Genomic DNA, 16,497 nt, shown 5'->3' on the forward strand with positions numbered 1-16,497 from the left:
GCATGCCTAGTGCATTCAAGGAATAGCAAGGAGACCATCACGAATCAAGTAGAGTGAGTGAGAAGGGGAGTGGGGGGAGACTACACCAGAATGCTTATGAGCAGGGGATACAATTTGTGAAGAATCTTGTGGGCCACGGTGAAGAGTTGGGCTTTTATGTGAGCGAGATGGGAGGTACTGGAGAATGTTGAGCAGAGAATACCACATAATTTATGCTATAAAAGGATCAAACTGCCATACTGAGCACTGACTCTGCGTAGGCAACAGAGGAAGCAGAAAAAGCTGCTGCAAGTTACGACAGTACTTTTGGTGAAAGCCAGTGTTGACTAGGAACAGGGTGGAGCTGGTTGCACTGGTGAGACCTGGTCAGATTCTAGATGTAATTTAAAAGAACCAACAGGATTTGTCAAAGGATTTGATGTAGAAAGGGAGAGAGGAGAGTTGAGGATGACATCAAAATTTTTGGTGTGTGCAAGAGTAAGGATGAAATTGTCATTTTGTGAGAGAAGAAGAGTCTATAAAAGGAATAAATTTGAAAGGGGAGATGGTAGGTCGTTTTAGAATATGATAACTTTGAGATGGCTTTTGGTTTCCTAAGTAGTGATATTAAGTAGGCTATGAACTCTATAGATATCTGGAATTCAGTGGAGAGGTGTTACCTGAGGATAGAAATTTGGGCATTATTAGCATGTGGGTAATGTTTAAATATTTAAGACTAGACAAGAAATCTAGGGGATGAGAGTGGAGAGACAAACGCAGTCCAAGGATTAAGCCTCATGAGTTTCTGATGTTGAAAAGGTAAGGGGGATCCCAGCCAAAGGTGACAAGACTTTTTTTTTTTTTTTACAGATAGCTTTGTAGATATGATCATCAAAGCAAGTTATGGTGTGGGATTTGAAGTAATTAATTAAATTACATTTAAAAAAGAAATTCAAGGGCGCCTGGGTGGCTCAGTGGGTTAAGCCTCTGCCTTTGGCTCAGGTCATGATCTCAGCGTCCGGGGATCGAGTCCTGCATCAGGCTCTCTGCTCAGCAGGAAGCCTGCCCCCCCCCCACCGCCCGCCCCCTTTCTCTCTGCCTGCCTCTCTGTCTACTTGTGATTTCTCTCTCTGTGTGTCAAATAAATAAATAAAATTTATTAAAAAAAAAAAAAAGAAATTCAAGGGGTGCATAGGTGGCTTAGTCATTAAGCATTTGCCTTCGGCTCAGGTCATGATCCCCGGGTTGTGGGATTGAGCCCCGTATCAGGCTCCCTGCTCTGAGGGAAACCTGATTCTGCCTCTCCCACTCCCCCTGCTTGTGTTCCCTCTCTTGCTGTCTCTCTCTGTCAAATAAATAAAATCTTAAAAAAGAAATTTAAAAGATAGTTCAAGTTTCTCATTTTGTGAAATATCTGAATATTCTTACTGCATATTTTTATTGATATGTCAATTAAGAAACAATAATGTAACAATATTTCGTAACTAAATCAATAAAATGAAAATCTGATGAAATGCTCCACTCCTTTAAATATTTGTCTGAATCTCAGCTAGTCATTTAAATGCAGTGTTACCTGGAAGATAAAATTAACTCCACATGTCATCATGTTTACCTTTTAGCACAAACCATTCAAGTGAAGAACTTCTGGTGTGAGGGAAAAAAAATAACTTCTGGTGTGTACTTTCTTGTGGTCTACCCATTAAAGAATTTAAGTCCAAATTACAAGTAAGAAATAATAAACATTTTAATGTTTATGCAAGAAGTATTGAGGGGATTTTCATGAAGTCTTTTTTTTTTTTTTTTTTTTTTTAAAGATTTTATTAGGGAGAGTGAGTAAGAGAGAGCACAAGCCAGGGGTGGGGAGTATAGAGAGGAAGAGAGAGAAGTAGACTCCTTGCTGAGCTGGGGGCTGGATGTGGGGCTCCATCCCAGGATCCTGGATTGTGACTTGAGCCAAAGGCAGACACTTAACTGACTGAGCCACCCAGGTGCCCCTCATGAAGTCTTTAGATATCTTTTAGATTATGTTTATTTCTTGTGCCATTAAAAAATAGGTTAGGACAACGTAGTATATTATACAAACAGGTCTTTTAGACCTACTGATAAATATAAACCAGTGGTGCAGGTAAGAAGTTTGAGTAGGCAGAGCTGTGTAGTGCAGTGGTTATGTGTTTGGACTTGGGGTCACACAGGATTCTTATCTTCTCCCTACATTCATTTCTTAGTTAACTCTGTTGGGGCAATTTGCCTCAAACTTCCAAACCGGAATGTAGTAAAAATTAAGTGAGATAACATATTCCAGTACTCAAGTGCAATGTCTGGTACATAGTGAGTGGTCTGTGAAACATTATTGTCATTTTTTGTTTCCCTTGACTAATTAAATTGAACTCCATACCAGCTGTGAGAAGAAAATTGTCTTTAGTTCTTGTTTTTGTGTGATATACCCAGGCACATGCAGCCCAAGTTAGTAATGTTAAGGAAAAACCACTTAGTTTTATGAATTACATGAAAACTTTATTGTATATCCTAGCTTTTATCATCTCATTTATGTAAGAGTGACAGAAATTGTAGTAGAATAACACATTCTACTCTTTTTAATTTGTGTGTCTCAGAGTCTATTCCTCCTGATCATAGCATTTGAGAGTTTGTTTTCCATTTAATGAGTACCTATCTTAGGAGAACTATGTGGACTGAATTGGATTGGACTTGGGGTCAACTCTTAAAATGGTGTTGCTGTTTGTAGGTGAAAATCAGCTTGTATTATGCACATTTTAGGAGAGGTAAAAAGCTAGAATTGTCAGTGATGTGTTTAAAAGACTAAGGAATGTTCAAACTTCCTATGACCTTGATTGATGATGGTGTACTGTCCAGATTGTGGTTTGCTCACATAAAGATCTTTAAGTCTGAAAAATCGGAGTAACATTGAGTCAAGGCCTGGGATTTAAACTGTAGAATATTTCAATTTGAGCAGAATGGGGACATTTTATACAGCAGGATCCTTCAGGAGAAAAGGCCTTTCTTTTGGGTTTGAAGACCAACTTAAAATTTCATTAACTGCTTATTGGGACATCAACATTATCCCATGGTGGAGACAGTGAATTAAGGTCTTCAGTCTTTTAGAAACTCCTTTTCTTAAAAGACTGACAAACTTTTAAGAAGTAACCTTTAAATCTAGCACTAAGGGGTGCCTGGGTGGCTCAGTGGGTTAAAGCCTCTGCCTTCGGCTCAGGTCATGATCCCAGGGTCCTGGGATGGAGTCCCGCATCGGGCTCTCTGCTTAGCAGGGGGCCTGCTCCCTCTTCTCTCTCTGCCTGCCTCTCTGCCTACTTGTGATCTCTGTCTGTCAAATAAATAAATAAAATATTAAAAAAAATAAATCTAGCACTAAGTACAAAATTGAATAACTTCTGGGTGTAATCATTGGACAGTATATAAGATTAGTCACAGGGTATGGAAAATCTGAATCACCTGGGATAAATTAATATCTTGCTATTCTGGTATTTCACCCTCTGTAAAAGAAATTTTGGGGTTCTGAAATAAACTGAAATGTTTAGTTTCTGAGAATGTACGACTTTCTCTAGAATGATCTACATTTTGACCAGGTTATCTTAGTATAGATTATCTCCATATTATTGTTATTATTTTTAATTTCAACTCAGACCTTTTATTGTTATTGTTGGCATTCAGCTGTGCAATCTGTGTAACTTTGTTTTTTTATTTTACTAGACAGAGACTTTTTTAAAATTTAAATTCAATTAATTAACATATAGTGTATTATTAGTTTCAGAGGTAGAGTTCAATGACTCATCAGTCTTATATAATATCCAGGGCTCATTACATCATTTCCCCTCCTTATGTCCATCACCCAGTTACCCTATCTCCCGCATCCCTCTTCCCTCCAGCAACCCTGTTTGTTTCCTCTGATTAAGAGTCTCTCCCTCTCTGATTTCGTCTTGATTTATTTTTCCCTCTCTTCTCCTATGACCCTCTGTTTTTTTTTTTTTCTTAAATTCCACATGTGAGGCAGATCATTTGGTAATTGTCTTTCTCTGGTTGACCTATTTCTCTAAGCCTGATAGCATTTACTTTCATCTAGCTCATTGCAATTGGCAAGATTTCAATTTTTTTGATGGCTGAGTAGTATTCTATTGTGCCTTTTGTATCCATTCGTCTGTTGAGGGACATTGGAGCTCTTTCCATAGTTTGGTTATTATGGATATTGCTGCTATAAACATTGGGGTGTAGGTGCCCCTTCAGATCACTACATTTGTATCTTTGGAGTAGTTACCTAGTAGTGTATTTGCTGGGTCGTAGGATAGCTCTATTTTCAACTTTTGAGGAACCTCCCTGCTGTTTTCCAGAGTGACTGCATCAGCTTGCATTCCCATCAACCATGTTAGAACCGTGTTCCCCTTTCTTCAAATCCTTGGTAACACCTGTCATTTCCTGAGTTGTTAATTTTAGCCATTCTGACTGGTATGAGGTGGTATCTTATTGTGGTTTTTGATTTGTATTTCCTGACGCCAAGTGATGTTGAGCATTTTTTCATGCATCTTTTGGCCATGTAAGTGTCTTCTTTGTATAAATATCTGTTCATACCTTCTGCCCATTTCTTGATTGGATTATTCTTTGGGTGTTGTGTTTGATAAGTTCTTTATAGATTTTGGATACTAGGCCTTTATATGATAAGACATTTGCAAATATCTTCCCCCATTCTGTTGGTTGTCTTTTGGTTTTGTTGACTATTCCCTTTACTGTTCAAAAGCTTTCTATCTTGAAGAAGTCCCAGTAATTCATTTTTGCCTTTATTTCCCTTGCCTTTGGAGACATGTCTAGCAAGAAGTTGCTGCGGCTGGGGTGCCTGGGTGGCTCAGTGGGTTAAAGCCTCTGCCTTCGGCTCAGGTCATGGTCTCAGGGTCCTGGGATTGAGCCCCACATCATGCTCTCTGCCCAGCAGGGAGCCTGCTTCCCCCGCTCTCTCTGCCTGCCTCTGCCTACTTGTGATCTCTCTCTCTATGTCAAATAAATAACTAAAATCTTTAAAAAAAAAAAAAAAAAAGAAGTTGCTGTGGCCGAGGTCAGAGAGGTTGCTGCCTATGTTCTCCTCTAGGATTTTGCTGGATTCCTGTCTCACATTTAGGTCTTTTATCCATTTCTGAGTCTAAATTTGTGTATGGTAGAGAAAAAATGGTCCAGTTACATTCTTTTGCATGTGTCTGTCCAATTTTCCCAACACCATTTGTTGAAGAGACTTTCGTTTTTCCACTGGATATTCTTTCCTGCTTTGTTGAAGATTAGTTAGCCATAGAGTTGAGGGTCCATTTCTAGATTCTCTGTTCTGTTCCATTGATTTGTATGTTTGTTTGTTTTTTTTTTGCCAGTACCATACTTCTTGATGATTACAGCTTTGTAATAGAGCTTGAAGTCCAGCATTGTGATGCCACTAGCATTGCTTTTCTTTATCAAAAGCATTCCTCTGGCTATTCAGGGTCTTTTCTGGTTCCATACAAATTTTAGGAGTATTTGTTACAGCTCTGTGAAGAAAGTTGTTGGCATTTTGATAGAGATTGCATTAAATGTATAGATTGCTCTAGGTAGCATAGATGTTTTAACAGTATTTTTTCTTCCAGTCCATGAGTGTGGGACGTTTTTCCATTTCTTTTTGTCTCTTTCAGTTTCTTTCATGAGTGTTCTATAGTTTTCTGAGTTCCGATCCCATGCCTCTTCAGTTAGGTTTATTCTTAGGTATCTTACAGTTTTGGGTGCAACTGGAAATGGGATTGACTTCTTAATTTTTCTTTCTTTTGTCTCATTGTTGGTGTTTAGAAATACAGCTGATTTCTGTGCATTGGTTTCATATCCTGCCACTTTGCTGAGTTCCTGTATGAGTTCTAGCAATTTGGGGGTGGAGTCTTTTGGACTTGCCACATAGAGTATCATGTCATCTGCAAAGAGTGAGAGTTGGACTTCTTTGCCGTTTTGGATGCCTTTTATTTCTTTTTGTTGTCTGATTGCTGAGGCTAGGACTTCTAGTACTATGTTGAATAGCAGTGGTGATAGTGGACATCCCTGGCGTGTTCCTGACCTTAGCAGAAAAGCTCTCAGTTTTTCCCCATTGAGAATGATATTTGCTGTCGGCTTTTTGTGTATGGCTTTTATGATATTGAGGTATGTTCCCTTTATCCCTATACTATGAAGAGTTTTAGTCAAGAAAGGATGCTGTACTTTGTCAAATGATTTTCTGCATTTATTGAGAGGATTATACGGTTCTTGTCCTTTGTTTTATTAATATATTGTATCACATTGATTGATTTGCGGATGTTGAACCAATCTTGCAGCCCAGGTGAATAATCCTTTTAATGTACTTTTGGATCCTATTGGCTAGTCTATCTTAGTGAGAATTTTTGCATCCATGTTCATCAAGGATATTGGTTTGTAATTCTCCTTATTAGTGGGGGGGGGTCTTTGGTTTTGGGATCAAGGTAATGCTGGCCTCTTAGAGGTTGGAAGTTTTCCTTCCATTTCTGTGTTTTGAAACAGCTTCAGAAGAATAAGTATTAATTCTTCTTTTAATGTTTTATGGAATTCCCTTGGGAAGCCATCTGGCTCTGTACTCTTTTTTTTTTTTTTTAAAGATTTTATTTATTTATTTGACAGAGAGAGATCACAAGTAGGCAGAGAGGCAGGCAGAGAGAGAGGGAGAAACAGGCTCCTTGCTGAGCAGAGAGCCTGATGTGGGGCTTAATCCCAGGACCCTGAGATCATGACCTGGGCTGAAAGCAGAGGCTTTAACTCACTGAGCCACCCAGGCGCCCCTAGCCCTATACTCTTGTTTGTTGGGAGATTTTTGATAACTGCTTCAATTTCCTTGCTACTTATGGGTCCATTCAGGTCTTCTCTTTCTTCCTCTTTCAGTTTTGGTAGTTTATACATTCCTAGGAATGCATCCATTTCTTCCAGTTTGCCTAATTTGTTGGCATATAGTTGCTCATAGTAAGTTCTTATAGTTGTTTGTATTTCTTTGTTGGTTGTGATCTCTGTTTTTTTCATTCATGAATTTATTGATTTGGGTCCTTTCTCTTCTTTTGGTAAGTCTGGCCAGGGGTTTATTGATCTTATCATAATTCTTTCAAAGAATCAGCTCCTAGTATTGTTGATTTGTTCTACTGTTCTTCTGGTTTCTATTTCATTGATTTCCGCTCCGATCTTTATTAATTCTCTTCTGCCGGGTTTAGGCTTTATTTGCTGTTCTTTCTCCAGCTCCTTTAGGTGCGAGGTTAGGTTGTGTATTTGAGACCTTTCTTTGTTTTTTGAGAAACTAAAATCATTTTGTAAATATTTTTAATACTTAATAACCATATAATGAAGTTACCAATAAAATACTTGCTTTTATTTTTTTAACCCTCTTTTTTTGGTTGGCAAGTTAATTTTAGCTGTACCAGTTAAGTTGAAGTTAGCCTTGGTGTTCTGAGTCTGTTTCTAAGAATCACATGGTCATAGACTTAGCTTTAAATATTAATCAGTACATTGGGCTTTCTGAGGCTTATTTGGAAGTATAATATAGCTGTACATCAGGATCATGGTTAAGATCAGTTGGACCTACTACTATTATAACCAGAAAGAGTGTCATAGCTGACCTAGACATTTTTTACTTTTTTTTTTTTTTTAAGATTTTATTTATTTGACAGAGAGAACACACGCAGGGGGAGTGGCAGGCAGAGGGGGAAGGAGAAGCAGACTTCCCCCTAGCAATGAGCCCAATGTGGGATTTGATATGGAGCTCGATCCCAGGACCCTGGGATCATGACCTGGGCTGAAGACAGATGCTTAACTGAGTCACCTACATGCCCCAACATTTCTTGTCTTTTTTGATGTAGACTGAGAAACAGAGCTTTTATTTTCTCAACAATATCTAAAGCTGAAACAGTGGTTGGGTTTTTATAGGGCTTGATAAATATTTACTAAAAAAATGAGTGCATATCAGGCTTCTTAATTAAATTGAGGTAGGTTTTAGATCTTATTATCTTGAGATGGTTTCTGATTTTTTAAATTATATTTTGTAAAGATTTTATTTATTTGAGAGAGCACATAAGTGGGTTTGGGGGCAGAGAGAGAGAGAGGGAGAAGCAGACTCCCCACTATGCAGGGAGCACAACATGGGGCTCTATCCCAGGACCTTAGGATCATGATCTGAGCTGAAGACAGCCTCTTAACCAACTGAGCCACCCAGGCATCCCTCTTATTTTATTAATTAATTAGTTAGTTAACTGATTAATTTGACTGTGCCACTCCAGTGCCCTTAGGCACCCCTCTTTATTTTATTTTATTATTTTTACTTACTTACTTATTTGACTGTGCCACCCCAGTGCCCCTAAAAATGTTTTTAATCAGAGAAGTGCAATGAAAAAGAACAATAGCATTTGGAGAAATAAACAATAGCAAGAGAGTGGGGTGATTTAATCTGGCCTCATAAAATATATTTGTTCTTACATCCTTTTCCCTCAAAGGTTATTATTATTATTTTTTAAAATTTATTTGACAGAGAAAGAGAGAGCAGAACCGGGGGGGAACAGCTGAGGGAGAAGCAGGCTCCCCGCTGCATCCCTCTTATTTTATTTCTTTGTCATGAGTTTGGACTTTGTGGTAGGTGTTTTATCCCCCTTGTTAATGATGGTCATTGCTGATAAAACCAAGGTAAGGGGCGCCTGGGTGGCTCAGTGGGTTAAAGCCTCTGCCTTCAGCTCAGGTCATGATCCCAGGGTCCTGGGATCGAGCCCTGCATCAGGCTCTCTGCTCTGCGGGGAGCCTGCTTCCTCCTCTCTCTCTCTCTGCCTGCCTCTCTGCCTACTTGTGATCTCTGTCAAATTAAAAAAAAGAAACACAAAAAAAAATTAAAAAAAAAAAAACAAGGTAATAGCAAATTTCAGTACTGATGTTTAATGAATGTGTTATCCAGTATTAGAGCAATCATATAATTCCCATACTTCGTACAATTAGCAGAACAAGATTAACTTGGAAATGTTTTCTAGGAAGGTCTTTTCAAAGGTAATTTAGTGACTAGATGGAACCCTGCTGAAATATTTTGGAGAATTCTGTTGAATAAGGAGGTTCTTATGGAACTGAAGTGCTCAGTGAAAGATTGTGCTAGGTACACACAGAATACACCAACCATAGCCAGCTGTTACCTGGTACCCTGTTTTTTTCACAGTATTTGCACACCAGAGAAGCTAATAGCCTTCAGGATATACTGATATAGAGGAGAGTAGCTGCCAGTTTAAAGCTTGTGTGCCATAGGTACGCATAACATTCTTTTGACCAGAGAGGCCAGGGCCTGGCCAGATGAAAGAGTAGCAGATTTGATACATCTATGCCACTTTCTTACCCCCAACTAGAATGTAAGATCCTGGAGGGCAGGGGTTTATATCTGTTTTATTTACTGCGTTATTCCAGCTGATAGTTTTCCTATTAGAAAGCTTCATGAGAGGGGCGCCTGGGTGGCTCATTGGGTTGGGCCTCTGCCTTCAGCTCAGGTCATGATTTCAGGGTCCTGGGATCGAGCCCCGCATCGGGCTCTCTGCTTGGCGGGGAGCCTGCTCCCTCCTCTCTCTCTGCCTGCCTCTCTGCCTACTTGTGATCTCTGTCAAATAAATAAATAAAATCTTAAAAAAGAAAAAAAGAAAGCTTCATGAGGACGGCATACCTGGCTGGCTCAGTCAGTGGAGCATGTGACTCTTGATCTCCGGGTTGGGAGTTCAAACATCACATTTGGGTATAGGGATTACTTAAAAATAAAATCTTAAAAAAGAAAAAAGAAAGCTGTACAAGGCCAGATTGTGTCTCTTTTTGTTCACCATTATATCTCTACCAGTTAGCAGTATGTAATACATAATAGGAGACTAAGTAATTAATTCATGGAATAAATTATGGAGAAGGCAGACTTATAAAGGTTCTGCACACTCTGCTTAATGCTCCTTTCTTCCTTTATGATATCTTATTCTGGCTCTTTTAGCCCAGCTCTAAATTACCTTTAGTTAGTACTCAATTCCTAATACCCTAGACAATAAAATATAAGGCATTGTTATGAATCATAGCTATTATATGTGAGGTGTAATCTTGGAAGGTAAAGGAGTAGGTGATGGCTCATGTTTTGTGGTATGGGCCTACCCTTTCTGCTTGTGGCCCAGGGTTTTTATATTGCAATTATCACTGGAATTGTTGAGAAGGAAGAACATGGATGTATATTGTTTGTTACTGTAACCTTTAATATGTCTGGTCCCCAGGGAGACTTCTGGTGCTACGCTTCTAACCTTTAAACAAAGAATAAATGAAAAGTTAGCATAATACCTCTGAAAGGCTACAGATTTCCTTCTATAGATTAATGAGTGCTTCTGTAGATTACAGTTGGCCCTTGAAAAACATGGAGGGATGGGGTACTGACACCACCCCAACAATTGGACATCTGCTTATAACTTTAGACTTCCCCCCAACTTTATTGATAGGGAAACTGCAAGAGATCACTTTTTACTGTAATACAAAATATACTGAAGAAATGAACTACTCACTGAGAGATGATTAGTGTCACATGGTATTTTAAGTGGATACTTGCAACACTTGAGCTTATTGCAATAGCAATAGGAGGTGGTTATGAAATTATTATCGTAGTACACCATGCACTATAGTTAATTTTATGTAGCTATGATTCAGTACTGTCTATGGTTCTTTCAGCTGTGAATGGTATCTTGTATGGTCTGTGTTTGTGCAAATTTTTATAAATTTTAACTTTTTTAGTAGATTTAAATATATTTTATGGTATCAAATGATAAATTATAGTAACATCTACATATATTTTATTCAATCTGTATCTATATTTTATAAATTCATGATATACCTTTTTCTTAAAATTTTTCAATATTTCTAGACTATGTGGTTTATCTGTGAGTTTTTTCAAATTGTTACAAATCTCCAAAAAAAATTTCCAATATATTTATTGAAAAAAAATCCACAAGTCGAACTATGCAGTTTAAACTCATGTTATTCAATGGTCAACTCTACTTCTATAGATTACTGTAATGTTTACTTAAAAAAATATGGTTGTCAATTAAGTTCTAAAAACTAGGTAATTTTTAGTTGATGATGGCATATTATACAATATTTCTGTTCTTTCTCTAATAACCTTAAGGAATTTCAAATTTGCTAACCTAACTCTAATGATACATATATGTGATCAGGCTTTAATGTGTTTAAGGTTTCCAGTATAATTGCACTGGGAATTGAGATATCTTTTTAAAATTTCCTTTGAAGTTTCTTTTTAAGTATTCTTCGTAAGCAAACATGCTTTAATAAGTGTGAATGTTGATTGCATGGGTTTTTTCTGAATGGTTTTCTGGGAACAAATAATAACATGTCTAAAATAATTTTGTCTTTTGTGGGTTGAATAAATTGGAATTCATTGTTGAGGGATAATTTGTTATAGGTAGGATTCTAAAAACAATTAAATGAAACTTTATTTAAAAAGAGTTTTATTCTAATATAAACCATGTACTAGGTAGAAAATAATATTTAATTTAATTGGGGAGGATATGAAGTATCCATAGTTTCTCCAGACACAAATACATAATCGGTACAGAGTTAGAGTAAGACAAGTTTAGATGAGAATCTAGGCCAACTTCATGAGGTCCAAGGTCAGTGGATGTCTTTGATGATAGTGCTCAACATAGCTGTCTCTTGAGTCATACTGTGCCAGTTTAGGCTGCTTGTTTGCCTAAGTACAGGGCTCTAAGTTGGAAATAATTTTCCTTTGGAATTTTATAGGCATTGCTTTGTTGACTTCCTGCTTCAGTATTGCTGACGTCATTTTGATTCATGATCCTTTGGATATGGCCCATGTTGTTTTCTTCTGATTTCTCTAGATATGTGTAGCATCTTCTCTTTATTTCTGGTGATCTGAAATTTGATGTGGTGTCTTTGTGTGTGTGTGTGTGTTTCCCAGTTACTGAATTGAGGACTTAATGGGCATTTGGCTAAACTCTAGAAAATCATGCTTTTCAGTTTCTTTGGACATTTTAATTTTCTCCCTTCTGTTTTTTTAGGGGGGCAGGATGTCTGCTGTTCCTGGTATTTTGATGCTTAATCTTTTTATTTGTCTAATTTTCATATCTTTTTCTTTGCCCACCTTCTATCTCTTTTTTTCTTAGCTTTCTGTAAAATTGTGTCAACGTTATTTTTTTACCTTCTAGTGAATATTTCATTTCTGCTCTTATGTCATTAAAGGAAAATTATTTCAACACTTGTTAAAATAACAGGGAAGACCATTCAAGATTATTGCAGTAGGAGTGTATTAGTCTGTTTGGTCTGCCATAACAAAATGACATAGATTGGATGCTTTAAAACAACAGAAGTTTATTTTCTCACAGTTCTAGGGGCTGAAGGCCTGAGATCAGGATACCAGCATGGTTGAGTTCTAGCAAGGACTCTCTTTTTGGCTTTCAGATGGCCACCATCTTGCTGTATAATCACATGGCCATTGTGGAGTTGGGGGAGGGATCTGGGATCTCTTTTCCTCTTTTCATAAGCCATTGGGCCTATTGTATCAGGATCTCACCACTTATGATGTCATTAACCTCATTACCTCCTAAAAGCCCTATCTTTAAATATAGTCATATTGGGAGTGTTCACGTATTAAACATTAGTGTTCACATATTAAAAAATAAGACTTCTGTCGGGGGAACAACAAAATTAAGTCCATAGCAATCTATAACAAATGGTGTTACGATAGAGGAGAGAGATGGGGCTCAGTTATGAATACAGCAAAGACAGCTGGGGTATATAGCCAATAAGCAGAGTGAGGGGTCAGTGAATACAAAATAACTAAGAGAAAACAGCAAGGATAGGAAATTCTTGAAGGCAGTTCAAGGATTTATACGTCAAAGTTAGGGGATGAAAAACTTAGCCAGATATCAAGGGAGAGGGAATTTTTCCAAATTGGCCTATCAGGATTCTTGCTAAAACTGGCCTACGTAGACCCATCAAGGATTGGACCAACGTGGAAGGCTTAGTGTCATGGCCTTGTCAAGAAGCAGGGTGAGAGTTGCCTAACTAAAGTTTGGTTAAGAAGAGAGTTTCTTTCAGCATGTGGCAATTTATTTATACACACACACACACACACACACACACACACACACACACACACACATTCTTAATTGTTCCGGTATTTCTCATTCCAGAGCATGTCTTTTTCAGAGAATAACCTCGAAGCTTCTCTCAGGGTAGTGATGGGAGTGGGGATGTATTTGCCTAGCAATGTGGAGTATGTGCATGTTAGTGCATGTTAGAGGAAATCTCTTTCTTAAACAACTTTCACTTAGTCTTTCTTATGTTAGATTCTCTCTTTTTGGACTTGGTTCTAGAAATTTCTTTGCAGTAGAGTTATTATGTCTTTTGAGATTCAGTGGTATAATTTGGGTTGTCTTCATCTTTCCCTATTCCTGACTTGAGATTCAGCTCTCTCAGGTTTGCTGAGTCAGTTGCCTATTAACCATTTGCTTTCTAACTTCCAAAATACTGTTGCTTTTGTCTCCTCTTTGTTTTTTCCCATCCTTGTGGGCTGATTTCTTTTTAAGGAATCAGTTTACTGTAGATTTAGGAATTTGATGAAGAGGCAACATTAGATGTGTGCCTTTAAATCTGTTGTCTTAACTGGGAAGTTGCAGCTAATGATTCAGAATGGGAAAGCAATTTGAATAGTTCAAGGAAGTTTGCCATTTTTGGGGGTTTTTTTTTTTGGACTTTGAGGATTTTCCTGTGATTTTTTTCAGATAATTATTACTAAATGGTATTTTATAACTATTCTGTAATTTCCCTCTGTACTTAGAAGAATAGCAAGACTGTTTTTGTAAAATTTACTGGTGGCTTCAAACAAGAGATATTGGGGAAAATAAGTAGGAGCAGTATGACAGGTATCTGTTGGGTACCATTAGGATGATGATCTCAGTTTTATGTCACTTAATCCTCATAGCAATTCTGTAAGGTAAGTGATATCACTTATGGGTAAGGAAAGATAATGATCAGAGAGATTAAGTAACTTGCTTAAGAGCTAGTCAGCATTGGAGCTTAGTTTCAAGCTTAGGTTTTTAAGACCTTTCACCTCTTTTTAGTTCACCATCTCCTTTTACTCTTCAAAACTGTATGCACAATTCATTCATTCACTCAGTGACTATTAACTTGCCTGCTCTGTGTTGGGCCTTGGGAACACAGAGGGGACTAGGTCATGCCCTGATGGAATAGGGATGGACATGATCAGATTTACCTTTCAGTAGGATTTCTGGTGATCCATGTAGGTTGACAAGAGTAGCAACAATAGGCAGCTTAAGTTAATTACAGAAGTCCTGGTAAAAGACTGTTAGTTTTAACTAGATAACAGAGGCAATATAGAAAAGTGAGTAAAAATGAGATGCCTATTGGAGATAGAATTGACAGGTTTAGGGGAGTGATATGAATTCGCAGGGAGCTGGAAGAACTGAGGATGACTCCATGTTTGATTTGAATTGAGTGTTGTTGGTGCCCTTACTGATACAAGGAATAACAGGCTGGTGTGGTGGAAGAGAGTAATAATGTAATCATAACAATGTTACATCTTTTAGAGGTACCCGTGGGAAGATGTCCACTAGGCACATAAACACCTGAGAACTCAACTGAGTGCTATTAATGGGCTAGAGCAATAAACTTGGGTGTCACTCACCTGAAGATGGCACTTAAAGCCATGGGACTACATAGAATTATTTAGGTAAAGTGTGTAGACATAGGTGTGATAAGTCTGAAGCAGTGTTACTGATTCACTTCTATGGATCGTCATTAAACTTCTTATCTTGGAATTACACATAAACCTAATAGCATTTGCTGTTTGGGAAAAGCAAATCCCACTGTGTAGTCATGTCATAAAAGACATTAACCAACAAGTATATTGAAAACATGCCAGTAGTTCACAGCTTTTTGACTGAACTACATACTACACATCCTTGACTTTCATGAGAGAATAGACCTGAGAACATCCACATGGGAAATCCCAGATTTGCAAATTCAGCAAAAGAGGAGAGTTTATGGTATGTACATCAACTTTTCTTTAAGTATAGATAAGTAAAGAAAAATAAGTTCCCATTGAGATGCTGAAACTCGAACATCTGGGATCACTTAGTAGCCAATTCACTATTACACATTAGTCTCATAGAATCCGAGCTTTTTAAAATTAAATGTTTTACATGTCATGAACACTTTGGGTTGAATTATAAATGTTAAATATGCTAAGCATGAAAGAAGCTTTATAAGAACACTTGAAAAATTAGAATTCACAATAGGCAAAAACTGGAAACAATCCCAGTGTCCATCAGTAGGACAGTAGGTAAATAATTGTGGTATAATTGGTCAGTGGGCTAGTATATACAGCAACATGGTTGAATATAAAAAACATTTTGTTGAGTGAAAGAAGCCACACATAAAATCTATAAAATTTCATTTATATGAAGTTCAAGAAAGGGCAAAAACTAATTTATAATGAGACAAACCAGAACATTGGATCCCTATGGAGGTTAGTGATTGACCATAAGGGAACTGCCAGGGGATGATGGAAATATTCTATATATTGATTGTGGCGTTTGTTAAATGGGTGTATGTATTTGTTGAAACTCACCAACTTGTATACATAGGAATTGTACATTTCATTGTGTATAAGTTTTACTTCAGTTAAAAAAAAATGTGAGGATACATACAGGGAACCACATTGGTGAGGCATTCCTGTTGTCTCAGATAATCAGGATAAGTTTCTCAGGGGAGGTAGTCTTTCACATGTCTCATTTTTATCCCTCAGGTTTAAGATGACTTTTGTTAAACTCTTAGTTAACTCCTCACAATAACAACTATTCCTGGGACAGCTGTTGAATTTATTGTGTGATTCAGAATACTTGAGGTAATAAAAGGAAGTGTTGTTACCAGCTACACTGGGGCATTAAGTAAAAACTGTGACCATTTTTCCCAGTTTTTGTACTGCTCAAAGTGTCATACTCCACTACAGTCACAGTTGAAGGAAGGTAGTAACAGAGCAGGTGTTACTTGAGGGTATAGTCTCTGCTTGGTCCTTATCTAAAGGTGGATAAAAGGGGTCAGGGTTGGCAAAATGGAGAGAGGTGGGGATTACTTGTGGCGGGGCCGACATGTGTTTCTGTGAATTGCAACTTACATGTTAGCTTTCTAGAAAGATATGTTATTTATTTTTTATTTCCAGAGTTATTCATGTTGTTTTATTTGTTCCTTTCAAACAGGAGATAGTGGACACTCCCTTCAAAAATGGAGGATGGAAAGCCCGTTTGGGCGCCACACCCTACAGATGGATTTCAGATGGGCAATATTGTAGATATTGGCCCTGACAGCTTAACAATTGAACCCTTGAACCAAAAAGGCAAGGTAAGTTTCTCAGCTGAGATTTCAAAATTTGATTTTTTTCTAGAGATATCTTCCTTCTTAATGAAA

At 37.7% G+C, this 16,497-nt stretch overlaps 1 protein-coding gene across 2 annotated transcripts in view; it reads left to right on the forward strand.

Annotated features, from left to right (window-relative positions):
• Positions 1-16,497, forward strand: part of LOC111147629 (myosin VI) — a 151,943-nt gene that overhangs the window by 40,485 nt on the left and 94,961 nt on the right. For both annotated transcript variants that reach the window (XM_022503813.1, XM_022503814.1), the window contains exon 2: positions 16,290-16,431. In XM_022503813.1, the coding sequence (XP_022359521.1) occupies positions 16,315-16,431 (117 nt within the window). In that variant the 5' untranslated portion in view covers positions 16,290-16,314. The remainder of the gene's footprint in view (positions 1-16,289; positions 16,432-16,497) is intronic.

This window comes from Enhydra lutris, unplaced genomic scaffold, assembly GCF_002288905.1.
Source record: "Enhydra lutris kenyoni isolate GAN:26980312 unplaced genomic scaffold, ASM228890v2 scaffoldscaffold17, whole genome shotgun sequence".
Lineage (NCBI taxonomy): Eukaryota > Metazoa > Chordata > Mammalia > Carnivora > Mustelidae > Enhydra > Enhydra lutris.